The sequence below is a fragment of the Rhipicephalus microplus genome, chromosome 6 (genome assembly GCF_043290135.1).
Source record: "Rhipicephalus microplus isolate Deutch F79 chromosome 6, USDA_Rmic, whole genome shotgun sequence".
In the NCBI taxonomy this organism is placed as follows: domain Eukaryota; kingdom Metazoa; phylum Arthropoda; class Arachnida; order Ixodida; family Ixodidae; genus Rhipicephalus; species Rhipicephalus microplus.
The window spans coordinates 174874546-174901922 of NC_134705.1; the positions used below are offsets into that span (position 1 = coordinate 174874546).

At 47.9% G+C, this 27377-nt stretch overlaps 1 protein-coding gene across 1 annotated transcript in view; it reads right to left on the reverse strand.

Annotated features, from left to right (window-relative positions):
* The window catches only part of LOC142765053 (protein Skeletor, isoforms B/C-like), a 41187-nt gene extending 15611 nt beyond the window's left edge, over positions 1–25576 (reverse strand). Inside the window, exons 1-7 of the mRNA XM_075865621.1 lie at positions 25339–25576; positions 21163–21307; positions 17703–17845; positions 14330–14453; positions 12498–12617; positions 11219–11410; positions 7150–7346 (exon numbers count right to left, since the gene is read on the reverse strand). Coding sequence (XP_075721736.1) covers positions 7150–7346; positions 11219–11410; positions 12498–12617; positions 14330–14453; positions 17703–17845; position 21163 — 777 coding nt within the window. The 5' untranslated portion in view covers positions 21164–21307; positions 25339–25576. The remainder of the gene's footprint in view (positions 1–7149; positions 7347–11218; positions 11411–12497; positions 12618–14329; positions 14454–17702; positions 17846–21162; positions 21308–25338) is intronic.
* Positions 25577–27377: the final 1801 nt, after the last annotated feature.

Here is a 27377-nt window from a genome sequence, read left to right on the forward strand (position 1 = left end):
TGGCATATAGGCCTCGTGTCGTCTTGCGTTATAATTCTGTGTTTCGTGACTGACGTGCGCTGGACCTTCGAGGTACTTGAAAAGCAATCAGAGAATTCTTTTACCAAGGCGTAAATCTGTTTTTTCTGACTGTCCGGAAGGCTCTGATTGACGGTCACGGATGTGTCGATGTTGCAGGCCACTGGTCGAGTGGTTGATGTCGTTAAGCTGCATAGTTCAGTCGCCATACAGAAGTCGTGTAAATAGGCGATAGCCGTGCCTTGAGCGATGTGTTGAAGCTCATTGGAGAAATTTGTCAGTAGGACATCTGCACGGCCATTCGTCAAGTGAACAAGACCCCTAGCTACGCAGACACCTTTGTTCAAAAACAGTCCTACATTTGTATCCGCTATGCCTTCGCGGTTGTACAATGCATCATTTTCTACGAGCACCATTATACTGCAGCGTGGCGGCACAGTTACGTCATCATGAACAACGCGTAGAGCAGTTAGGCGTCGTTCCTCAGGTTCCTCCACAGTTATAGCTCGTTCAGTCGAAAACGACACGCTGGACCTACGCAGGTTAATTACGGCGCCATTAGCTCGCAAAAAATCCATTCCTATAATGAGTTCTCTTGAACATTCTGGCAGGACAATGAAATCGGCCACGTAAATAAAGCCCCGTATTTCAAGTCTTGCGGTGCATCTGCCAAGGGGCGTAATAATGTGACCACCTGCCGTGCGTATCTGCGATCCACTCCACTGTGTCACAACTTTGTTTAGCTTCTTCACCATCTTGTGACTTATCACTGAATAATCAGCACCGGTGTCGACTAAGGCATTCAGCTCCCATCCTTCCATTCTCAACCGCAAATCTGAAGTAACGTTTTCGTTGCTGCACCCATCTACCGGAAATACACCGTCATCACTCTCAAACCAAACTGGAGGATCTTCGTAACTGACGTTATCAGCGGCCTCACCTCCACAGGTCGCTTGCTTCAGTTTTCCGGGTGTGGACTTGGAGAGCGATGACCAGGCTGCCTTGAAGGTGTACGTGGGCTGGATGACCGGTAGCGCATAGGCGATGGTGACCGTGACTGGTGTTGGCGTAGAGTTGGCGAGTTCTGGCGCGTCGACAAGTACTCCTCAATCTCCGCTTGTCGTTCGCCGTTTCGGGGGCACGGTGCATATGACGGGAAGCCTCTTAATCCAGCCTGTCGGTAAGGACAGAATCTGTACAGATGACCCGCTTCCCCACAATGAAAACACAGAGGCCTGCGCTCGTGATCACGCCAGACGTCACTTTTCCTGGGCCTACGCTCCACATAGTGATGTGTGCTACGTGCTCCTGGGGGCAGATAGGTAGCTGTCGGTTCCCGTGGACGAGGTGCGCTGCGTGCCGCAGGTGGGAGAGGCGTCGTCGCCATCGCAACTGCTGCATAGCTGTGTACCGTGGGTTATCTGACAACCTCAGAGTATGTTCGGATAGGTCGAACCGGCTGCAGTTCACGCTCTGGCTCTTGTATCACCTGCCTCAGTTCGTCACGAACAACGTCCGTAACAGATAGTGCAGTTGAAGTCTGGGGCATATGCAGTCTGCTCAGTTCTTCTCTGATAACTGATCTAATTAGCTCTCGCAGGGCTTCAACGTCGTTTCGCACGCCTCCGGGGAATACCTGTGCAGATGCGCAGTTAAGATTCCGGTTGTACTGCCGAGCCCGCTGTTCCAGTGTTTTTTCGATGGCCGTCGCTTCCGAGTAAAACTCAGCAACCGTGCTCGGAGGGTTGCGGACGAGAACGGCGAACAGCTCTTGCTTCACTCCGCGCATTAGATGGCGCACCTTCTTATCCTCAGCCATGTTGTAATCCGCACGCTTGAACAGGCGGACCATGTCCTCAATGTACATAGCAGCACTCTCGTTCGTTAGCTGGTTCCTCGATTGAAGAGCTGCCTCCGCTCTTTCTTTCCGGTCTATGTTCGCGAACGTAGCCACTGCTTGTCGTCGAAATACCTCCCAGGTGGACAACGAGGTTTCATGGTTCTCAAACCATGTCTTCGCGAAGTCTTCCAGGGCGAAGTATACGCGACGGAGCTTCTCTCTTTTGTCCCATCCATTCAAGCTCGCTACTCTCTCGAACAGGTCCAACCAATCTTCAACATCCTCGTACGAGTCGCCGTGGAAAACTGGTGGCTGGTGCGGTTGGCTAATGAACACTTGTGCCGGTGTTACCTGGCTAGTCATAGTGGTGGCATCCATCGTTTGAATTCCCCTTGGTGTGAAGTGAAGAGGACCGAACTCAGGTGAGTCACCTCGAAGACGACGACTTGCCCTCTGGTGTACAGGAGTCACTTTCACGGGGTTGATACGCTGGTCATCGGGGCTACGCTGTCTTGAGCTCGCGGGGCTTCGGTTCATAACCCAGCACTTCCACCAGAAATGTAGCGATGCTGACGCCGACAGGTTAAAAAAACAAGCGTCTTTATTAGGGCGAACTTGTGCCCACGATTCTAAAAACTATGGTCGTCAAGTTCGAGTAGCCGAGTGGCACAGATCCGACTATCTTCCTCTTCCTCGTTGTTGGAACGTACGAACGCGTGGCGCATGCCAGCCGAGCCGGGTCTTGCTGGTGCTGGTGCCACGATGATTGTGGCGGGCTACTTGAATGTGGCGAACCTGTCGCAGCAATATATAGCCTTCATAGCTTACGAGAAGGCGTTTGATTCAGTAGAAAGATCAGCAGTCATGCAGACACTGCGGAAATGAACTTTAACAAGGTGCTTGATTGGGCTGGTTGGGTTGGTTGGTGGTAGTTGTTAGATCAGCGCTCCGTTCTCGTCTCTTCTATCCCCTCTTGTCGTTTGCGCTGTTAAGCACTTTCTTCGTCTACCAGACACTGCGGAATCATGGCGCCGATGAAGTATATATAAACATCCTGGAAGAAATCTACAGGAGATCAACTGCCAGATTATTGCTTCATAAAGAAAGCAACAGAATACCAATCAAGAAGAGTGTAAGGCAGGGGGATACAATCTCCCCAATGCTATTTAACACGTGCTTACAGGAGGTTTTCAGAGACCCAGAATAGGAACAGTCAGAGATAAGAGGTAATGGAGAGTACCTTAGTAACCTGAGCTTCACCGATGACATTGCATTGCTGAGTAACTCAGGGAACGAATCGCAACTCATGATTACGGAGTTAGACAAGGAGAGCAGAAAGGTGGGTCTTAAAATTAATCTGCAGAAAACGAAAGTAATGTACAACAACCTCGGCAAAGAGCAGCGCTTCGAGATAGGTAATAGTGCACTTGAAGTTGTAAAAGACTATGTCTACTTAGGGCAGGTAATAACCGCAGAGCCGAACCACGAGATTGAAGTAACTAGAAGAATAAGAATGGGGTGGAGCACACTTGGCAAACACTCTCATCCCATGACAGGTAGATTGCCACTATCCCTCAAGAGGAAGGTATATCACAGCTGCATCTTGCCGTACTTAGCTATGGAGCAGAAACCTGGAGACTTACAAATAGGGTTCTACTTAAATTGAGGACGACGCAGCGAGCAATGGAAAGAAAAATGGTAGGTGTAACGTTAAGAGACAAGAAGACAGCAGAGTGGATTAGGGAACAAACGGGGGTTAAGGATATCATAGTTGAAATCAAAAAGAGTAAGTGGACATGGGCCGGGCGTGTAGCTTTTACACAGGATAACTACTCGTCAATAAGGGTAACTAACTGGATTCCCAGAGAAGGCAAGCGGGTTAGGGGGAGGCAGAAGGTTAGGTGGTCAGATGAGATTAAGAAGTTTGCGGCTATAAATTGGCAGCAGCAAGCACAGGACCGAGTTGGCTGGCGGAACATGGGAGAGGCCTTTGTCCTGCAGTGGACGTGGTCAGGCTGATGGTGATGATGATGATGGCGATGAATGATCTCTTTAAGCAAGAAATTACATAAACTACGCATGCCATGTTAAATAATTTCGTATTCTAGCGTATTCTAGGCTGTTGATCGTTGACCGTGCTACTGTTTGCAACGTCAAAGCAGAGTCGTCTACGTAGAGCACCAACGTCGCTGCATTGCCGTATACGTAGGGCCATTCATACGCACACGTCATGCCCTCATTCTCTGGGCGCGCGCCGGCAGAAGGAAGGGGGAGCAGCGTTCATCTTGAAATTTGACCCATTTCCGCGGCGCGTAGCGTTGCAAATTTTGGCAGACATGATCATGAACGCCTCGTCTATGCATTGCGCTTGTCAGCTCAAAATTGTCAAACCTGGTGAATGACCCTTTAAAGTGGCGCTGCCTTTGCGTGACATATGCGCAGTTCCCTTTGCGATTACTTGGCTTGGCGACGCGGTAGAAATGCAGGGAAGCACTTTAGAGCCACACCGTCTCATTATTGGCTTGTTATTCTCAAAAATAGTTGTAAAGCGCAGAACAAACATGGTTAAGCATAGTTCCAAGAAATCCTGCGAAATAAGAAACACGACAGCATGCATAAGCCACCAGAAAGGCTACCGCCATCGCTATCAATACTCAGCGCTGCTGGTTGAAAAGGCACTACCGTGTTCAGAGCCTTACAGATCGAGAAATACTGCTTATAAAATGACTGCGAGCTCTTGGGATTAACTACTGCAACTACGAAGGGTAAGCTTTCTGTCGAACAGGAAAAAACTGGATGGAAAATAGTCAGTTGTCGGTCTCTAATATCGCTAGCATGCTACTCTCCATAGATTGAGGTAGGGGACTAAAATATTTCAGAGCAGAAGAAAGAAAAATATGAAATAATATAGTAAAAAAATATGGAGGGACCAAGTGAACCTGCTATACTCGTGAACAGCTTTTCTTGACAATGAAGGGAACGTTACGGAGCCAAAGTGGGCGTCTGCCACCGCTTTAGAATATAGTCCTAATTTACGTCTATGTTTGTCGCATGAAACTAAAAAAAAAGCATTATTTTATTTTCTACTGTATGTTGTGTGTGAAGAGACGCAGAGCGCACTAAGGAGTTATTCATATTTTTTTAACCTATGCGGTGTCATATCGCATTGTTGCGCTTGCGAAACCGTCGCACTTTACCTGTACGTCGCAGTCAAAATGGCATTTCCGTCTTCAAGTGAGCGCTCATCACCCGTCAGCCATTTCGATGACTCGCCAATGTCTTTAATTGTTTTCGATGTTTCGTTTGTGTACGTACAAGCTAAGTGTACAATGAACTTCCCTTTTTCGCCAAATGAACATGTGGCAAATTTCACTCATTAATGACTGTCTAAGAAAACGAAGCGAATATAATGCAGTGTTATTATTCGAACCCGGCCGTCATTCGAAGCGCTTGCCGAACCGGACTGCTTCACGGAGGAGTACACCTGCAGTCGCTACGCCCACTAGGTCTTTCCCTCCATTGCCAAGAAACGTTGTCCGCGACTATAAAACTATTTACGATTAGGTTATCAGGTGGATCAAGGATTTCTCATGTGCACACATAGAATGCCCTCGAAGGTGCCCTCATAACATGTATGTATGCATGTATGTATGTATGTATGTATGTATGTATGTATGTATGTATGTATGTATGTATGTATGTATGTATGTATGTATGTATGTATGTATGTATGTATGTATGTGTGTATGTATGTATGTATGCATGCATGTATGTATGTATGGATGCATGTATGTATGTATGTATGTATGTATGTATGTATGTATGTATGTATGCATGCACGCATGCATGCATGCATGCATGCATGTATGTATGTATGTATGTATGTATGTATGTATGTATGTATGTATGTATGTATGTATGTGTGTATGTGTGTATGTATGTATGTATGTATGTATGTATGTATGTATGTATGTATGTATGTATGTATGTATGTATGTATGTATGTATGTATGTATGTATGTAGTGTTTTCAAGTAACCGGTGCACGCTCTATCGATCATGGGTTTGTCAGCGATTACTTGTTTCTGACACGACGATCTGATCTTTTATAGGGGTCACTTTTCGTTTCACGCCACCATGTTTGATTGTTCAACGCGTGACGGTCGTTGTTGACAGTCACAAAAGTGTTGCGCTGCTGTGCACGTGGGTGAAACTTGAATTGCAGGCGTGGACGGAAAGAATTAGAAGGAAGCATTGCGTGAAAGAAAAATAAATAAATAAAGAAAACAAGAAAGAATGCAGGAAACAAAGAAAGAAAGAAAGAAAGAAAGAAAGAAAGAAAGAAAGAAAGAAAGAAAGAAAGAAAGAAAGAAAAAGATTTTCTCAGGAAAGATGAAATAGCGAGGGAGAAACATGAGGGCGCAAGACAAAACAAAATAGAACAAAAGACTGACAAAAAAGGGGAAGATGAAAGAAAAGAAGATAGAGAGGAGGTGCCTGTGAAACGTGCAAAGGGCCGTGCGGAACGTAGCCGAAGGACACCCCGGACCAGGGCGCTGTCCTTGGAGGTTCTCTAAGCCATGCTTGGCGAGGGCCTGTGCTTTTCTGATGATCCAACGGAGGCTCCAGCTAGGAAACGCCGAACCAGGGTGCTGGTTGTAGAGCTCCTCCTGTCTGTTCCTGGCGATCGAGGCCTGGTAGCAGAGATACTAGGACGACCGGTTTCCGATCACCGCTGCTACCTAGAACAACTGAAGGCTGTGTTCAGATGTGAGGTCTTAGGGGTGTCTTGTCTCCTACCGAAACCACACGCGGGACGTGCACCACCTGCGTGCCTGGGCTCGCCTTCGACAAGGGCCGTCACTGTGCGTGGACCGTCGCCCCGTCGAGACGCCGGGTATACACGCACACTAGACAGTCAGCTACTCGGAATTTAGTTAGAGTGTGTTTATATCAGCGCTTGTTTTCGAAATAGTCCCCCAAGTCCTTTGCCGTGATAAATGATGTTTAAAACCTACTCAATCGTCATCTCTCATCGTTTGTTCCGTTAACCACGCACGCGCAAACGTGAAAAACCACCCTTGCCATTGCACTACGCTTGGATAGAATGTTAAGGAAGGCTTCAGCACTGCTTTTATTGCAGACTTGGCTGTCCTAATTGTTCTCGTTTCAGCACCGCCGCTGTAATTCTGCGAGTTATGAAAGCTTCTCTCAACAACAGAGGAAGCCCACAGAGAGCCTGCCTTTCCACATCGCGCGCCGCCTGGAACGAGAGTCAGCGAGAGCGTATACCTGCTTGCCGAGGGACGAAAGCTCATGGGAGCCGCCACCCTTGTTGCTGTCGGTGATGTAGAAGGGGTGATAGCGGGCCGGATTCGCCGTGTCCGAGCCGCCTTCGACGATAAACTTGTACGTCTTGCCGCGTTCCACGTGGAGCACGGGAATCAGCTCGTTGTTGATCCACCACGAAATGCCCCAACCACTCATGCCTGTGGAAAAGACACGTAATCATTCAACACCTAATTAATTTCAACATCTACCAAAGCTATAACTTCATGTATTTACACGCGTTAGGGTGGGTTCGCTGGCAAGATTACCGATAGCTGTTTAGCATGCTTGCCAGTGTTTAGTGAATACCTCCTTTTTGTGAAACTTAAGTTGCAAGTCCAGCCTTTGTCCTATGTGCTCCTCTTCTGATCGCCTCGTAACGTGCTTGGACCTTTCACTACGTCACTTCTTTACACGACATATTCCTAGAACGTAAGCTCTCCAACTACATGTCTACCGAGATCATTCAGCGAGTCTCAACGACCTTGAACCGCCGGAGAAATGGCACACTTGACGTCACACCACGTGATCCGCTGCAGAGAGGTGTCAAACCGAAGCTATAGCTCAGAGCCTCGCCGCGACGCTATCGAGTGACCCAGCAAACGTTCAGTGCATCATGTCGTGCAAAGCCTTAGCAAAACAAAACCAATTGTGTCATTTTCCTCGTTATAACTATATGTTGTTTACAGGAGTTAAACCTTAGCAAATTATTGTGATCGCCTTCGGGCGGTTCATGCGCCCTGACTCGTGCATTCGCTCTGTTCTTCGAGTGTTCACGTCTTCGCGCCTGTGTGCATCGAACCGGCTGCGCTGCCAATGTGCCCTGAATGCCTGAACAGCTGATGTAGTACATTGCAACGCCTGAACTATCAATGTGCATTGAACATTGGTGCATTGAACCGCTTCGACCAGTTCAACGCACCGATGTCCAGAAGGGGCGTGACTGGCTTGTGGATGGCCCTTGTGACCTCGTTATACAAGATCAATAATTTCCCACTTTCTTTCTTTTGTGAACATTGTTTATTTTACCAGTTTTGCGCGACATACGTAACTAAAGCAGGGTATTTGACCGAGGGCTTATTGTCGTTGTGAAACATAACCTTAAGAACGAACAGATAATGAGGCCAATGAAGTTATAAGGGTCATTGTTTGTAGTCTTTAACTGTGGTGTAGTAATTATGAAATGAAAGGAAACTGATGATAATCAAAGCACAACTTGCTGCTGTCAGGGCGCTGTGGTATTCTTGTTATTATTCTCCGTATGTGTACCTCTAGGCCAGGAGTCGTTGTGCATTTTAACGGTAGGAGCAGAAACATGGAGGCTTCCAAAGAGGGTTCAGCTCTAATTGAGGACGAAGCAGTGAGCGTTGGAAAGGTAAGTGATAGGTGTAACCTGGACAGAAAAAATAGTAGTGTGGGCCAGAGAATAAACGGGGGTTAAGAATATAATAATTGAAATTAATAAGTGGACATTGGCCGGGCACGTAGCGCATAGGCAGAATAATCACTGGTCATTTGAGGCAGCTGATTGTATTCTAAGAGAAGGCAAACGCGGCAGAGGACTGGGACAGAAAATCACGTGGGCAGATGAAATTAGGAAGCTTGTAGGTAAAACGTGGGAGATGTAGTCAGGATAATGATGATGATGGTCACCTATAGGCGTGTGCACTGAGAAAAAATTAAGGCAGGGGGCGGCGCGCACCGCTAACCTGATGGTGCTCGATACATTTACTCGGCCAGACCTGTCCCATCATTGCTATAGAAGAGCAGGGTCATTTGACGAATATGTTGGCCGAAGGTCTCTGAGACTGCAAGAAATGTTCACTTCCCACTCCTATTATGCCCGGAAAGTCGGGGGCCAAAGGACGCTCATGCCATTTTGAAAAGCACGTCACCGCTTCCGATTTGACACGAAAGCGTTTTTATCTCGAGGTGCACCAAAACCTCACTACCGTCACTTACGCCACGGAAACGACGTCTAACAGATGACGGAGAGAAACCACGAGAAAGAGCGTGTTCGGCTGCTGGAAATGCACCGCTCGCATTGCGTTCAACTCTTTCTTTTCTATCCCAATCCTCGCTCGTCGAGCGCTCTGAATTGCTCCAGCTCCAAGCCGTAGAACAGCGCAACAGACAACGACTGACAAAGACAACACACACATCGCTGTGGGTGTTATCTTCGCAAGCATTTGCATGTTGCGATCTTCTTATGTCCAACTATGTCCGACACCAACTTGCCCAACTTTCCACGCTTCACTGTTCCAAGCCCTTGAGACGGAGCAGTGTGATTGCTTCCGGTCACGTGTTTTCAGAGCAGCGCGATGGTGGTGGCGGCGTCATATAAAATGATTGCGTCGTCCGGCATCCTGACAGTTTTGTCAACGTGCAAAAAAAAAGCCCGTTTCAAGCGCCAAGTTGATGCCATCTCCTTTGCCAAACTGGCCCGACACCAGCTGCGAAAGCCATGACAATGATGACAAGCTACGCACGCAAGCAGCCGTTTCCCAGCTGGGCGTTCGCTTTTCAATGGCTTGTTGCATCCGCGCGTCCGCCATTTAGCTTAACAGAGTGGGAACCTTCACCTAAACTTCGACACGGCTTCGACTAGGACAAAGACTCTTGCAGTTGTCGCGTGGTTCCGCGAATGCTTCTTCCAACAGCGAATTTCCCACTCGGTTCGTCCTTTTGCACAAGGCCTTAGAAAAAGAGCAGCACCGGAATCATTCAACTCTGAGTCGAAGTACGGAGAACGACCAAAGGTTCCTTGACTAGGATGGCCTGCCAGTCGAAGCCCTAACCTGTGGCTTTAAAACGACGGGTGCTTGGCGTTCGCCATATTGCTCTGCCTACGCGCACGCGAAAGGCTTCACAAACGCGCCTGATATTTCTCACACCTTCTTCCTCTCAGTGATCTCAGCTGTCGAGGGTGATGTCGTAGTCTGGGAGCAGTAAAAAGAAGTGCTGCGCCACGACAATAGATACCGAACGCCGAGAGGGAGTGCTTCTGCAGTTTCAGCCTTAGAGTTTCGTTAAATCAACTAGATGGGACTCTGGCGGTGCGATCGTTTAGCCACCGTGTGAATGATGGGAGTGTACACAAATTCGCCCACCCTTCGCGCTTGCGGACTTTCAATGCACTCGCCGCTTTGTGGGAGGCCCTCGTGACCTCGTTACACCAGATTAATCATTTCCTACTTTCTTTTGTGAAAAGTACGGAACCATTGTGAATTTCATGACCCGATTTGAATATGTGAGCCTAAAAGGATTATGGTGGCGAAGTGCAACTGCTGAACATTTGCCCATTGTCGTTTAGTGACAAAGCTCTAAGCCCCGCGAAGCCAACCGGAGCCGAAAGTACGAAGATTAGACAAATCCGTGTGTTACCCATCATTCCCACGCTCACTTAAGCGTTGTGTGCTGCAGCTCCCTTGGATGGATGGATGGACGGATGGATATGGCTGTACCCTTTAGATCGGGCGGTGGCTAGCGCCACCAAGCCGTAATGCTTAATGAACCAAAAACTAGATTTATTTGTTTCCCTTTAAAGAGTGAGGTTCAGGATTCGTACTCTGCAGTGAAGGGTTTAATTTTCACTCGTGCGTTGACTTTAGCCACCAATAAGATAACTTCCTATTAATTCTACCCGCTTAAAGTCTATTTTATCCTCCCTGTCTCTAAACCCCAGTGCTTTGAAGAACTCTGCGCCATCATCCTGAACTATAGGGTGAAGCCCTTTACAGAACATTATGAAGTGCTCGGCAGTTTCTCCTTCTCCACACACACTGCATACCGTGTCTACCCTTTCGTATTTGGCCCGATATGTCTTGGTTCACAATGGCCTCAAACAGTAGAGAACTACTCTGAGTATTATCATAGATCCTTTCCTTGGCAATTTCCTGCTTAAAAGGAATTCCTGCTTAAATGGTCACTAGCGCCAGAGTTCCCTCTAGCGTATTTATAAGAAACTCTGTGGTACATGCCACATGGCATGGATTGGCGCCAAGCCGGGGCCCGTAACGAAAGACGTCCTCACCGGTTATGGCCGAGTAGCCGCGGTCTCCCCCGGTCGGTCCGATCTGGGCGGTGAACGTGTCGATGTGGTACTTCTTGAAAAGGTCTCGACCTCCGAACAGCCTGTTACCTTTGTCGGGGGGTGGTACCTGGTGTCCGGATAGCGTCGGACAGTTGCGCTTCGGGGCCCGGCCGAACTCCACCATGACGGTCTCTACGTAGCAGCCATGAGACGCATAGTGAGTTCTGATGGTGGGAATGATTCAGCGGTCCACCAAGTGCAAATGAACGCGTGACGAGCAAATGCACAAGTGGAGGTACTTCAGTCGGGCAGACGTAATCTGACTTTTGCCTCTTCAACATAAGCCATTTTCTTTTTGCCTAAGTAAACTGAATGAATGAATGAATAATAATGAATGAATGATTCGATGCGTAGCCTAACAGCATTAAAGGGACACTGAAGAGCGAACATTTTTTTTGCGTATTAGTAAAGTACAATTTAAGTAAAGTACAATTAAAGTAAAGTACCTCTACATACCGCGTTATTCGTGAGCGAGAAAACGCGCCAAAAGAAATTACGGGCCGTGACGCCGCCTTACGATTCCCGCACCAAACATCGTGACGTAATAGATTTTGCAGGCATCTACTGGGCCCTACGCAGCTTCTATAGTCGATAAATATGAAGTACAATGTCATCTGTTGGTGCCATAGGCCAAGCATAAAAACTTTCAGACAATTTCATGCAGCCAATGACGCGAAAATAACAAAAAGTGCATTTTGAAAGTTTCGACGTCACGCGCGTAGATTTCGGCGCGAAATTCAAGAATGAAACTTCAACATTGACGACTTGACCAAATGAAACTGTCTATTTGGCCAAACTTGTGGCTGGTAAACGGCAAGTCAGATTAGAGTAATACACATTGGCACTTATATCAGCGAACAGAGCGTCGGCCGTTGATTAACTGACAAGCGGCGAAGCGCGTCGGCATTTATACATGTGCCGTCGAATATTCCGGCATTATCGCTAGTGGCCACGTAAGTTTTAGAATTATCTGTAATGTTCGCACTGCGCTTGTAATCTTAACAAAAGGATCTACTATTTTATACAGTCCCGAAGCTCCTAGGACACTGCTGAGAATTACTTGCAGTGTAACAGACGATAACAAAACTTGAAGGAACGTGGCAATACGTGAGAAATTGTTTTTCTCTTTAGTGTCCCTGTCAAGAGAAGTACGATTGTGGGGAGAGGTGGACGTGATTCAGACCTAGCTTGCAGTACACGTGTGACGATATGTACTCACGCTTAGTGTATATCATCGTGTGGTATAGTACGATATCCGGCTGTCCGACGTTCGTGGGGCCCTGCGCAGCGACCACCGACACTGAACCCGTGGGTGGTATCGGCTTGTCTGTACCGTCACCTGCGTTGAAGCCGTCAGACGCAAGCGTTGCAAATTGTTTGAACCTCCCACGGGAAGGGCACGCACATCGAGTGACTTAGAGAACGACTATAAAGAAGAGAACTTGTAAGGGTATACATGATTGCGCGAGTCGGTAGTTATTCATTGTTACGTCACTGCGCACTGCTTAAAAGACGAACAGTTGGGATGAAGGAACACTTAGGATCGCACTTGCGTCTGTCTAGTCCTTCATCTCAAGTGTTCGTATTTTAAGCAGGGCGCAATAACGTAACAAAGAAGAGAACGTTGAGTGAAGTAGAACCAAGGAAGATTAAAAAAAATATTGCTGGAGTGGAAATGATTGCGCAGAAGTGGAGCCGTTCCTCTGGCAAGATGGCGGCTGTGGCGGCCATCTTACTAAGGGCATGATGATGTATCGCCGTTCAGCGATTAAAAACGAAGTGTTTTCTTCGCACAGCCAACGAGTTTAACGTGGGAACTTTTTCGGGTCACATAGTGCTCCAAGTGCGTCTTACAGTTACTAGTTTTCCTTAGTGAGCCTCTAATGAGAGGCAAAGTTCTTTGTAGATTCAGTCATCCATACTAGTTTCTGTGTGTTAATTCGTCGGGAAGAACTATGTTTTAATATAGAACTAACGTAGCATTTACAAAACATATCAAATCCACTTGATCTTTAAGTGGGCACTATCAGAAAAAAAGCGTGTTTCCGTCATCTTGGCAGTGACAAAAGCTGGCTTCACTTCTGCTTGCGGGAGCTTCCACACCAGCAATTTTTCTTTAATACTCCTTGAGTAGAGCACGCTCGTTGACATGAATGCTCGACTTTGCGTCTTCTTCATTCGAAGCCCTTAGACGCACATCAATTTTGGTGCCTGAATCCGGGAGAAGTCCCGTATTCAGGTATACGACAGACGCAACGACGGGGACAAGTCCACCATGCAGGAGTCATATCGCGAAAAGTAATAACGCAGAACGATAGACAGAATATAGTGCCGTTAAGGTTATCACACGAGCATTCACCTGAATAGTGATTTCGCATTTTTCCTCTTCTCGTCGGCTGTTCCATCCTATGAAATTCACCTAGCTTCACGCTAAACTCGCCACAGTTTCTCCTGCTTCAAGCTTTCAAATCATTGCGATCACGCGTGAAGGCTTGGTCGTCTATTGTCCTCACACAGGATGATCAGGCACAGTCACGTGAACAGTTTCTAAATATTCACATACTAGAAAGGAGTGGCGCTACTGTGGAATGTCACCTACTGGAGGCCTATTTTATCAATGAGAAAAGATGTCTGTAACAGTGACACATGTGTAACCTCGAGTATAGCTGAAGCACCATTTTTGGGGCGTGTCACTTCATGAACGTGCAGTTCTATCTGATTATTCCGCGCATATGGAACAGCCCACCTGTCTGCTTGAACTGTATAATAATAAAAAAAGATCTCTTCAAACAAACCCATTTCCGAATTGCGCTCTTTCCTGTACCTCTTGTTTTCATGGCCTTGCATTTCGGCATTACTTTCTGCACAGTACGAACCAACCAGCCGGAACACAAGTTTTATGAAGTAGTTATTTTACAGCGCAATTAAGGTCCCCTTCATTCTTTCCTTCACCTAACTGTCTCATTCATTTGTTTGTTCTATGAATAACTGCGTTACATTGAGGTTCGTTCCACAGTTAGTTAAACGGTAACCTATCGATTGCGTTCGTACCCGTGTTCAGCTTGCGAGAATAGACGGCTTCGATAATCCCGTTGGCGTAATTCGCAGAAATGACCGTCAAATCGTCCTTGCCGCCCTGCTTGTCGTCCGGACAAACGCCGTTGGACGCGGAGCACTGCGTTTGCAACAAAAGCAGCATTTGCACAAAATTTGTTCAAACGTTTTTTTTTCTCCACCCACTTTCAATATAACCATCTATGAAGATATCCAATGCCTGACAAAAAAAAAATCTAGCCACTTGCAAAAGATTACACTACCTCCCGGAAGGGAACCGTGGGGTGATGTGGAGCATCGCGGTTGTGACTCTATGGTTGTGGAGCACGAGCAGTCAGTTGTTTTTTTTTTTTTTTATGACGAAACTCGCTAGCCAGACACTGCATGCAATGGCTTTGCGAGACGCCGTGGAGAGGAATGCCTAGAGGAGATGGGAAGCGAGCGTACTTAAGCAGACGCTCCCTGCGTCGGCGTTGCAAGGCAGGAGAGGGAGAACGTAGTAGAGGAGAAAGGGAACTCGTGCATGCGCAATGGAGGAGCAAGCGTAAGCAGGTGATGGGAGAGAAGTGAAGTAACGCACGGCATTAGAGTTTCCTACAATAATATACCTAGAGAGGAATCTGGCACTGCCATCGCGTGCCTACCTCCATGAAAATTATGGGAAGTACAGGCTTCGGAATGGATAGGGTTAGCTGGCGAACTGTCTACGGGCTTTTTTCTACAGTTTCAGTTTCGTTCTTCACGTAGCTTGGGTAGTGGGGTGCAGGTGAATAAGGCTGAAACAGTGCCTTTGATTGATTTGTGGGGTTTAACGGCCCAAAACCACCATATGATTATGAGAGACGCCGTAGTGGAGGGCTCCGGAAATTTTGACCACCTGGGGTTCTTTAACTTGCACCCAAATCTGAGCACACGGGCCTTGACATTTCCGCCTCCATCGGAAATGCAGCCGCCGCAGCCGGGATTTGAACCCGCGACCTGCGGGTCAGCAGCCGAGTACCTTAGCCACTAGACCACCGCGGCGGGGCGCCTTTGTTGTTCGAAGAGGCTGACAACCACTAGATCTCCTAATATGCTGCGACGTCGGAGCTTTAGGAGTCGTGTTTGACAGTTTAAACGAAGCGTCGTCCACTCACCGCTGAGCATAGATGTAGGGTCTCAAGCCAGTGCAGCGTATTGTCTCGAGTTGATGTTTTTTAGCAGCGTGTCTTGCCTAAACTCGTTTTCAATCGCCTGCAAAGTGATGACGAAGCTAAGTAGACGCACCGTCACGCTCCACTGACTCGACTTCACAACATAATCTCTCAAAATCTCATGGTCGTTTTGGGACGTTAAACCACAATATCACATATCAACTCGGAAAAGAAGCATCGCGAATCACAAGAACGTAATCCATCCGAAGCTGATCCGAAGCCTGCACTTCCCATAACTCCCGTGGGGGTACAAGTGCTGCTGAAGAAGTCCGCGTAGACACTAGCGCCAGATTCCACTCTTGGTATTATTGTATGAAACTCTATGCGCATAGCTGTTGGAGAGAAGAAAGTAGGAGAGTCGCCCATGCGTAGTGCAAGTGTAGACGCCGGACATCGACACCATCGCCTCTCGTCAGGCATTACAATTTCTACCTGAGCATTGGCGTGAACACGTTTTTCGCATCAGACGGTCGGGCTGGGGGGGGGGGGGGAGGTTAGTTTAACCCATAGTTACTGTATATGCTCCCTACCAATTGTTAGCTTCACCTCAGCGAAATTTGATATTTGCCGTCACTTAGCACCACATGAGAAAACACCCATACACACGCGCATACAGTGCAATGCATTGTCAAAACACAGCTTCACTTCGCAAAAATTATCAAGATATTCAGTCTCTGCCTAATAAAGAATCACCGATGTGTCACTAATGTACATGCCCCCTCGCTTCCTACTATGGTGCTCTTCAGACAACTCCCCCGCCGTTTTATCTCTACCCCACCCACAATTTTGATTTCCCCAGTTTCGGCTCACATGCCCCGCAACTCGCACAATGCCGCCGCAAACTTGGCGAGATAAACTTTGCGGCTCTGGAATCGGTACAGTTTGGTCCTTCGGTTACCAACTCTTCGATGAGGGGAGTCGGGACAGAAGGGGTAGGGGTAAGATAGGGAGCCAGCGAAATCCGCCGGTTACCAGGCTGTCGTGCAGGGATAAGAGACGGCACGTCCAAAAGGAACGCTCTTTAACGAAACAATGATAGAAGGAGAACTCGTGGCTCTGTGGCCTCGAGCGAGCGGGAGCTCGTGAGGAGCAATGTCGATGATGATAGAAAACATTTGCTAGGAGGACGAAGAGGAAGTTCCGACACGTAATCTTATAGGTTGGGGGGTGCTGACACCCCCTGTAAAGTTGTTTGCGCTTCGTGGCACATGTGTCTCGCCCAAAAGCCACATTTCGGGTTACAGCTACCGGGCGGTAGGTGGCGTTGTGTTCGCGAACGTTTATCACCACTATCATCATCATCATTGTATCGCGCCGGTGGCGACAAGCCTTGGTAGCGGCGAGCGAGAAATAAGCTGGTCCCCTCTGCGCGTGGTGGTTGCCGCCAACGGTCGTCTCTAGCGTGTGTCCCTGGTGCGTGGCACCGCAGGTTGCGCGTCAGGGGCCCTCGTGGTAAATCATGCGTTGGCGGCGCCGCCTTAGGTGTGTTATTGTGTTTGTCATGTTTTGGAGTGCATGGTAACATTGTGTAAGAATGTCCTAACGTGTTGATCACGATTTATGTTAAATGATTCGGCTGACGATATCGCCATTCCAAGAGGCAGTTAAACAAACATGTTAGTTGTTTGGTTTGTTCCAACCGTGTCTGGTGTGTCCACTCACTTTAAGAGCGTTGTGTGGCGCACGCTCGCTAATTCAATTCGAGACTCCACAAGATAAACACGTTTTCTTCATTGTTGTGGCGTCTTGAATTAAGTGCTATTTCAAGAAATGCTGCCGCGTAGTAACACTTCTAGCTGAAGAATATACCTTCAAAGGTCGTCGCACTTCACGCTGAAGTTGACCTAAACTTGCTAAGGACCATCGCAGCCCCCTGCACAATACTTCGTGCATGCGATTTCGTGTTCTGTGACGTGACGCGATATTCTTCGGCGTGCCTTCCACCACATAAAAATTTCTACCTGAACAGTCCGGACCTAATCCGGGACATATAGCTGTCCCGACAAAAACGGCATGGTACTCTGTACATTGTATGAAAACTCGGGACGGTACCAAAAATCAAGGATGATTGACATAACCCTATTTGACCCAGGCCAGTCTGCGGAGCGTTCTTCTTAGTGTGCAGACGGCTGCACCGGTTTGGTTTTGCTGCCACAGCGCGGCATAGAAGCGCTTACCTGCGATTTAGCCGTAAGGAGGAAGTCGGTGACGGTGACCTTGTTGTTGGGCTCCATGATGAAGATCACCGCGACGTCCGCACCAATCATCTGGCTCTTGTCTTGCGCACCACTGATGCCGAATGCGGTCCACATGCCCGGCACTGCGTTGGAAGGTCGTTGACGATAACGCTTCGCGGAATTTCGCGCAAACGATTCGCGGATTTTACGCGCCAAACCAACTGTGAATGTTATAAGGGACGCCGTAGAGGAATGCTTCGGAAATTTTCGGCCTTATGTGTCGCCTGACGTCACACTGCGCATGGATCTTCGGCATGCCACTCTATCGTCTGTTGTGGACTACAAGTTAAGTTGCTCGACTGCTGACCCGAAGGCCGGAGATCAAATCCCGGCAGTGGCGACCTCTTTTAGGTGGCGGCGAAATGAAAGAGGCTTCTTTCGTAATCATATCGTAGTTTTGAGACCCAAACACCAACAATTGTCAGCATCAACAGATTCCCTCCACACTACATGTGACTGCCGGAGCCACCGGACGGAAACCGCGACTAATAATAATAATAATAATAATAATAATAATAATAATAATAATAATAATAATAATAATAATAATAATAATAATAATAATAATAATAATAATAATAATAATAATAATAATAATAATAACAGCATCTGGGGTTTGACGTCCCTACATCATGATATGATCATGAGAAACGCCATAGTGTAGGAATCCTGAAATTTCGACCCTCCTGTGTTTGATGTGCACTGACATCGCACAGTTCACAGACCTCTACCATGCTGATTGATTGATATGTGGGGTTTAATGTCCCAAAACCACCATACGATTATGAGAGACGCCGTAGTGGAGGGCTCCGGAAATTGCGACCACCCGGGGTTCTTTAACGTGCACCCAAATCTGAGCACATTGACCTGCAACATTTCCGCCTCCATCGGAAATGCAGCCGCCGCAGCCGGGATTTGAACCCGTGACCTGCGGGTCAGCAGCCGAGTACCTTATCCACTAGTCCACCGCGGCGGGGCAGACCTCTACCATGCCGCCTCCACCGAAATGCACCCACCACGGCCAGGTTCGAACCCATGACCTTCGAGTCAGCAGCCGAGGGCCCTACAGTGTAAAAGTTTTCCAGCGTAACTGCGCAGTAACCCGAAAAAGGCGCCTTGCTCCCCCAGAAGACGAAGTGAGTGCAGAAGTTTTCACACGGCACGGCAAGAAGAAGTGCTTTTCTCCTTGGGGGGGGGGGGGGGATCACTTTGTTATTGGAGTAACGTCGGTAATGTTCGCGCCATGTGCAAATGACCCATCATTGCCTACATATGTTTCCTTCCAGACGGTGCCAGAGCGTGGTGTCATGTAGTGGTTAGTGTACGCATATACTGAGATTTCTGAAATTTTCTGAAATTTATTTCTGAATGTGATGCTTGCACATTGATTGTACATCTAACCACACACCTGCACACACGGATAAACGCTGGTTAAATCTACCAAAACCTGATTTTTCTTCTGCGAAATGTAACTGTTGCTCCCTCGAGGAGTAACCGCGAGAGCGCGGGGTAACTCCACCATTACCCCTAAAATGAAGAAATGACTGTTGCAGGTTCGTTACTGCTTCACTAAAGGAGCAACGTCAATATCCTTCTGCCTTGTTTACTTCATAAAGAGTAACCGTTACACCACTGCGGCGGACAACTGCGACTTCTGTGTCGCGAGCTGTGAGCACAAAATATTATGCCTTAGGCGCAAGTTCATGTCGTCATACAAAAATCAGGCACGAGCACCGTAATCAGTGAGCCCCGTAATCACCACACCACTGTCACGGACAAGGTCATTGACACGTTGACAAGGCACCATCAAGAGCAAAGATATTATCCGCACGAGTGTTGACAGCATCTCTTATCGTAAAAAAAAGTGACATGGACGGCCCTGTTCTCAGATGGCATCACCAGAGTGAAATATTGCCACGAACCTTTAGGAACTGCATTTTGATGTATTCGAATTTCAGCCTCAAAAACTGTCAGCAACGCGCTCGGCGCAGACAACACCACAATGCTTCAGATGCTTCGCGATTATTTGAGATCGTTCCGTTCAGTATACGTGCAGGACGCACATAGTCAACGTTTTTCGAGAGCTTACGCGAGCACAAGCCAAAGCTAGAAGGCTCGACGACATGCTTTATAAAAAGAGCACGCGCTCCACCGATGATCAGATCATTAGATGGCTGACGAATGTTCGCGCCACTGTGAGCTTACACGGCGAATCGCTCCAATGCTATAGTTTGTTTTTCATTTCCCGCGCATAAGCTTTCCCTAAGAAAAAGCCTTACCCCGGTATTCACAAACACTCCTCGACTCGACTTCCACCCTTCACTTGACAGAGTTGAGCACTGCGCCACCGCTCGGCTGAAAATGACACTGCGCTACTCAAGAATCACATCACATTGTCGATTATATGCAGTGACTTGCCGTGCCTAGAGACGGCGTTCCCATCGCCCTTCTCAAGTGAAGGTGGAGCGTTGAGTGAAGGGACGTTCTAGAATACCGGGTTTAGTCTTGGACGCGGCAACTGATGTTTTTGTCAGCATCCCGAACACGTCACAATATATCGCCACTTCCGTGCACACGCACACACACACACAAAGCCACGCCGCAAGAACACACACAGATATTGAATGAAGCCACCCCTCTGCAAAAAAAAGGTATATTGGCCACACCGCTGTGCAGTAGCACGGCCAGAAGTTTTTTTTATTTTTGTAGAGGGTAGGAGTTCAAACATACTTCATGTGAATAAATGAATATTTATTTATTGCATGATCTTGTTCAAATTATGCACTATGCTCTAAATGTATGGTACGTCCCATAGCCAAAGGCAAGTGCGGGGCTCATTTAGAATTATATACATAATAGTAATTCTCATATTTGAACGTAAACAGAAGTAGTAAAAGTAAGCGAAATGTAGACAGGATTATGTATAATATTCAAAATACCGAGGGTGTTACGTCCCGATTCCACGATATGATTATGTGAGACACAGTAGTCGTCACCACACCACTGCGACGGACAAGGTCATTGACTCGTTGACAAGGCACTATCAAGCGCAAAGATATTTTCGGGACGAGTGCTGATAATTTCGACCATCTGGTGTTCGTTAATATGCTATCCAATCGCATATAGTACATCAACATTTACCATTTCGCCTTCACCGAAATGCGACCGCCGTGACGGGGATCGAACCTCCAACCTTCGAACCAGCAGCCGTGCACCTTAGACACTCGTCCACCGCAGCGGACAGAAGGATCGTGCATGACCGTAGTTGTGTTTGTATGTGCGCGCGTACACAAGCAAAATTGAGAAAAAAAATTCTGAAAATTCGAATTCCCTTCCCCTCACCCCTCCTTACCACCGACTACACCAGTGTCCCTGCGGTAGACCCCGCGTTTACACTTACTGGCCTTGGCACGAACGGCTAAGGTGATGGAGGTGGCGTTAAGCTCCCAGGCGACTTGTATCGTGTCCGCGACGATGGTCTCGCAGTTGCCGAACTTCGACGGGTCGACCGGTGCTTGATACAGCTCGACCACTGGCTGTCGAACCTAAAATGGGAAATTAAAAATGAGCGGATGGTGGCATCGATGATTACTAACACGATGATAAATGAAATGGTTGGCTCGAAGGCTCGACTGAAAAGTTCACAAAGTGATTACCTTGTCCAGTGCGGACAGAGCATATATTGTCTTATTATTAAAGGCGATAGTCTTTCTTGGGATTCGACACAAGAATTTTAGTCTGCCTTTCGGCCTATCTGTATTTTTGTCTGTTTGTCCGCCGTAACAATACCCCAAACGGCACCAAACGATGCCGTAGAGAAACGTTTACTATGTTACTCATTGACGATACTACAAACGGCCGACTCCATCCGCACGGCTCATCAATATTGTTCAAGTTTCAGCATTCATACTTGTGTGATTGTTAATTAAAAAGCAATTATTGCGCATATCTGAGGCACCATAACAACACGTCCATATTCTGTATGTGTGTCTTTTTACTGGAAAAAGGCATACATAAGTAATTCTAAGGACCGTAGCAGTTATTACACTGCGCTGAAAATGCAACACTTCCATGAAAAGGCAAATGTTTCCAACGCTTCGCCAAGACGACACGGTGGTGGCACCTATCCGTCGCCTTGTGTTCAGTACCCTATCACCTCCGATACCGAGACGGGCGCGCACGCCGTGCCCTTCGTTTTCCCAAGATAACTGTCAGATACCACTCATGTCTCACGTGTGACGTGCCATGCACTCGTTCGCCTCCGCTACACGCATCGAGGCACTCTAACGCAGCGCCTCCAGAATACCATTCACCTATTTTCTTGCGCAGAACATCAAATAAACGTTTTGTTGACTGTTTCCAGACGCAAGACTATCGTCTTTCGACGACATTTACAGTGTGATATGTAGATACGGGGCCATTTTTTTTTTTACGAACTCACTGTTGTGCGATTAACAGGCTGTGCTTCTTCAACAAGTATCCCTCTGTCGAAACGTTGGCACCGTCACTCCTTTCAGAGAAAGCATCGAATTAATTCTCAACAATTATTCCGAAAGTTATTTGGCCCTTATTTTCCGTACGCAATTTCAAGCAGTGCCGAAAAGCAACAGCAGTATGTGAAAAGATTGCAGTAACCTTACGCTGCAATGTCAGATGTATTAAATACAATTCTAACTATTCCCTTCATTTTATGCGAGTTTCTATTCTATCCGGCGTTTTGAGACTCAAAATAATATTTCAACTTGTGGTTGACAAGAAGCGAGGCTGAAGTCCCCCAGCAACGCTAGAACTTGGCGCCATAAAATACGCATTATGCCTCAATTGCGTGGCGCTAATGACGCTTACCGAGGAAGGTTATTAGGACAAATGTCATGAACGCGTGGTTCGCTGACCTTTCACCTTGTGGCCCACAGCCCATCTACACGACAGTCTTCGTGCCATAATTTTTCCACAACTTTGTGACTATTTTGTAACAATGCTGAATGGTGCTCTGTGACTGTTTTGTAACAATGCTGAATGGTGCTCGCATAATTTTCTCGCCTATCGTCAACCCTGACGTAAATATCAAGGGGGGGGGGGGGTTAGGGGATTCCGAGCATCCATTGGTTAGGCTGGGGGGGGGCGACCCCTCTTACAATTGTCCCCCCACCCTTGAAATTTAGCTTGAGAACACCATATATGAGGTGTAGTGCATTGTACTTGTGTTCAATATTATTCAGCTGTGTGATACTACGAAAATCGCAAAAGACGCTCGACAAATTCAAAGAAGACTGAATAGAACAACGCAATTATTTGAGCTCAGACCCCATGCTTGCTTTTAAATTTTATTTCAGAGCATGATTTAATTCTTATGTCAATAAATATACGACTCATATACAAAAAACAAAAATGGCCGCCATGGTATGATTCGTGTCCCTCTTGTTATATTTCTAGATTCACGCCTCTGGTCAATAATGACGTTTTGTGTGGGTAAGCTGTGCAGACGTGTCTATAGTGTTAACATTTTTTTTTTTGTCATGAGGCACTCCACGCCACCACCTTGTGCTGAGACGTAACCGTGGTATAAAACTCTATACTACAGGATCGGCGTCAAGATTTTTGTCACTGAGCACATCGCTATCGATATGCTTCACAAAGGCTGACGCGGAATTCGCTTCAGAAATGAATCGTACATAAGAATGGAAACTATCTTCGATTATGGTCCGGCAGCTGGTGCGAGTTCGATACGCCTGTTGCAGAACCTACGACTAGATGGTATAGCATGAAAATGCCTGGAATAAAAAAAAAGAAACGAGAGTGGCCCTCATAGCTAGTGCCACTATAATATAGTGCCGACTTTAGGCCAACAACGCACATTGCTGATTGGCAGACCAGCTCGTCTGTCGTAGCTGAGGTCCGACAGCACCCGCCTCTCCGCAGGGGCAGCACGCGCTGTTCTTCGCATGCCGAAGGAATCCGACTCAATCCTGGACAGTGGTTGGCCCACGTTCCGAGCGACCGATTCATTCCACGCATTGTCACCACCATTTTGGTGCGAAGGCACAGTGACTGCCTCCGGATAACTTGAGTAAGATGACGTCACAAATTCTAGAAACGGAAACAAACGCGTGTCCGATTGAATATGCGGCCAAGATTAGAAGAATGATGGTGTATTGACAGTTTTAACATGACGTCACAGACGTCAGTTTCCTAATGTACAGTACTTTCGGATTAAAACAAGACAAAGTATAGGCTTAAGCAATGCACGTACGTAGCGTTACATACGAAGAGCTACAGAAGTAGGAAGCATATCGTATGGGAAAACAGCTGTGTATGCGCTGAGCGAAATACCCAAATGACTGACGAAAAAGAGGCCAGGACAAGTGGTGTACTAAGATTGAGCACCTGTTGTCCAGTCCTTTTTTTGCGTCAGCCGTTCTTGAGTGTCGCTCGGCGCAACCGCATTACAATGCCGTACCAACTGGCCCAAATTGAAGCTTTGCTAAAGAGCGACAGGCTGAACGATTGTTCACCAGAAGCAGTCAAAGCGCGTCACGAAGGTTCACACCGTCATTGTCACTCTTGCAGCCAGCAGCCACGCGCTCCGAGTAAGTATCACGTTACAATCGCCGAGCGCTGTTCACGGTCTTCCGTTCGTGACATACCGATGCAATTACCACTGCACGACTCAACAGAGCCAGCATTACCCGTAGCAGCCAGACCCCTAGCAACATGACGAGGTTACATCAAGCAATTGCGCACGCCATTGGTCATAGTAAAAGTTTTGATGTCGCATTTGTGTGAGTGAGAACTTCATACACGTACGAAAACTTACAGGCTATGATAACCTCAAAGCAAGTCAATTCAGTGCTGCAGGAAACATGCCATGTAATAACGTGGCTGGGACGTTATCAGATTTGTTATAATGTCAGAACCCACTCGCTATTTGCCAAAACAGATCAAGCGACGTCAAGAATCCAGCTTACAACCACACATGGTACTGCAATGTGGCGGCTTTTAGCGATTTCATTGCAAATCTTCAATTAGCAGGCTGCCCTATTACCAGTGACCATAAACGTGGATCGCGGTTGCAGGGTAAGTTTGCCTATGCAATGCAGGCCCCTGCGCACTCCTGTGGGTCCGTGTACACGTAGGTGCCGTCGTGAACTTACTTACAGCGCAACACCAGAAAAAATACAGGACAGGGAAGGAGTAAAAGAGAAAGAAAAAACGGCGCTGACTCACAACTGTTGTTTATTGGAAAAAACGGGGTGAAAAGTATATACATAGGTACTGGCAGCCTACATCACAACATGCGCAGAATACGAGGTGCACCGAGGTAGCGTTATCACATTCATGGCAATAAACAAGCTTGGCCTAAATAACTTAATAACACCGAAATTCACGATGGATCCTAACCAACTGGCCCAACTTACCGTCTGACTACACGTAGGTGCACGTAGGTCGTCAAAATTATCCCGAGTCCTCCACCAAGGCATGTCTCGAAATCATGTAGTGGCATTGGCAAGTGTACCGATAAATTATTGTTACGAATCCCTTCTTTCTGGTCGTCTCCGGTACATAATCAAAAGCTTACCTTGTGTCGCGATGGCCTCGTATACTGGAACAGTGAGGCTCTCCGAGAAGGGCAGCCAGACGTGTGTCAAGTCCCGAGAAGAGTTGAAGCAGCAGACGGCGAACCACTCGAACTGGTCCCAGCTATAGCCTTCACTCAACGTCAGCGTCATGTTCTTGCCCGAGCGACCACCGATTCTGTTGCAGAAGACGATGCCCCAGTAATGCGGGTGTATAAGCCGTTAATGCAGTGTTGTGCGATTCGATTGCGCGAAAGCGACGGCACGCACTACTCAAGGACAGACGTCGAAGGTGTGCAAGCGTTCTGACAATGCGTAGCATCGCAGTTTCTTAAGCAGCCGAATACAAAAACAATCTTCGTCTCGTTCAAGTTCATGCTCGTGCTACTTGTCATGTCGTCTGCGCACACAATCGCACATATTCGCCAAGTCGAACGTATATCGCCGAGATTGTCGCCTTCGGCCACACTGTCACTATGAAGATATTTCACGAGATAAGCGCTCCGCGTGCGTAATCGTTTGTTACCGTGGCACGGTATAGACCAGCTGCTGTCACGCCCGTATGCGTGATTCTGTATTCTCTAGGAACGGCACGCGATTTGAGTGTACGAGGTAGAAACTAGCTTGGCGCGGGCGGCCATTCCGCCACTGGGTCGCACATCTTTGCCGAGTCAAACCACCACGACGGTACAGAGGCTACAATAGCTAATTAAGTTCGAAGTAAGTCACCAATTAGCATGTAAGGAAGGGCCGCGACACTCGTTAATCAGAGACGTTGTTTTCACGTGACCCTCAGTTCCCACTTCTCCCCGAGTATTTCTCCTTCGAGCCAATATGTGACTCTTTGGCATGCTACGTCACCGTTCGTTGGCACGCCACTGTCGATTCTGGCATTGACAGTATATTGTGTGGCAGTGTTATCACCCCCTGTTAAGTCGTGTGCACCTCGTGGCGCACACGTGTTCCGCGAGTAAGTCGCATTTAAAATTCACAGCTATCGAGCGGCATGGTTCACCACCATCGTGAAAATTATGGTTAGCGCGTGAGCGCCAGCAGTGACGCCTGGCGGCGAGGCTGGGTGGCTGAGCATGGGACATGAGTCTCTCTTTCGTGTGTGGCGGCTGACGCGAACGATCGTCTCGCACGTCGGGTCCAAGGGGGCGGCACCGCGGGTCGTTTCCCGATGGGCACTCCTGGTGAGTCGAGCATTGGCGACACCGTTTTCGCACAACCTTGTGGTTGTTCTTATGTTGATTCGGTGCATTAGAATGTTGTATAAGGTTGCGTTCGGCATGTTGATCACTAGCGCCATATTTGATTCGACTGACGATATCGTAGATGTAAACGTAGTTCAACAAATGTTTTTGTTTTGTTTTGGTTCAACCTCATCTGCTGTGCCCGTTCGTTCCGAGAGCATGGTGCCTTATCACAAGACCCCACAATCGATGCTAGAAAGCGAGAACCGCGAAGCCACTCAGCAGGAGTTACTGGCCCAGCCCGAGAAAGGGGTCATTCGCAAAGAGCAGGGGCGGTGCCAGGATTTATTCGATGCGAAGCAGCTCTTTGACTAGCCTGTGTAACGCTGTCCCTACGTCCACACCGCTCCACTAGCCGTAGGTGTTGGAGTGGTGCCAAGTAGGTCACGCCCTCCTATAGCAGTGCGTGGTGACGTCCACCACTCGCAACGCTCGAGCCCACTCATCACGTGGGCATCATCTTACCCACGCTACCTCTCTCCATCTGTCGGCGAGAAGAAGCTGCGAGCCGGAGGGTGCGCACGCCTCAAGAAGCTTGCGGCGCCGACAATGCGGACAGCGCGCCGCTGCTTGCCGCTCGATCGCGCTGACGGGCGGGACGCCATCGCGGCACACTTCCCGCTAGTATGCGCCTACCTTTCCCGGTTCACCGGCGTTACGGGGATTAGCGAAGCCGATCGCGTTCGCGAATGGTGACGTCAACACCGACTAGATGCGAGCCAGCTAAGCCTCGAGCCTAGGTGGTGGAAAGACCAGCGACATCAACGAGGTGCGAGTCAAGAACA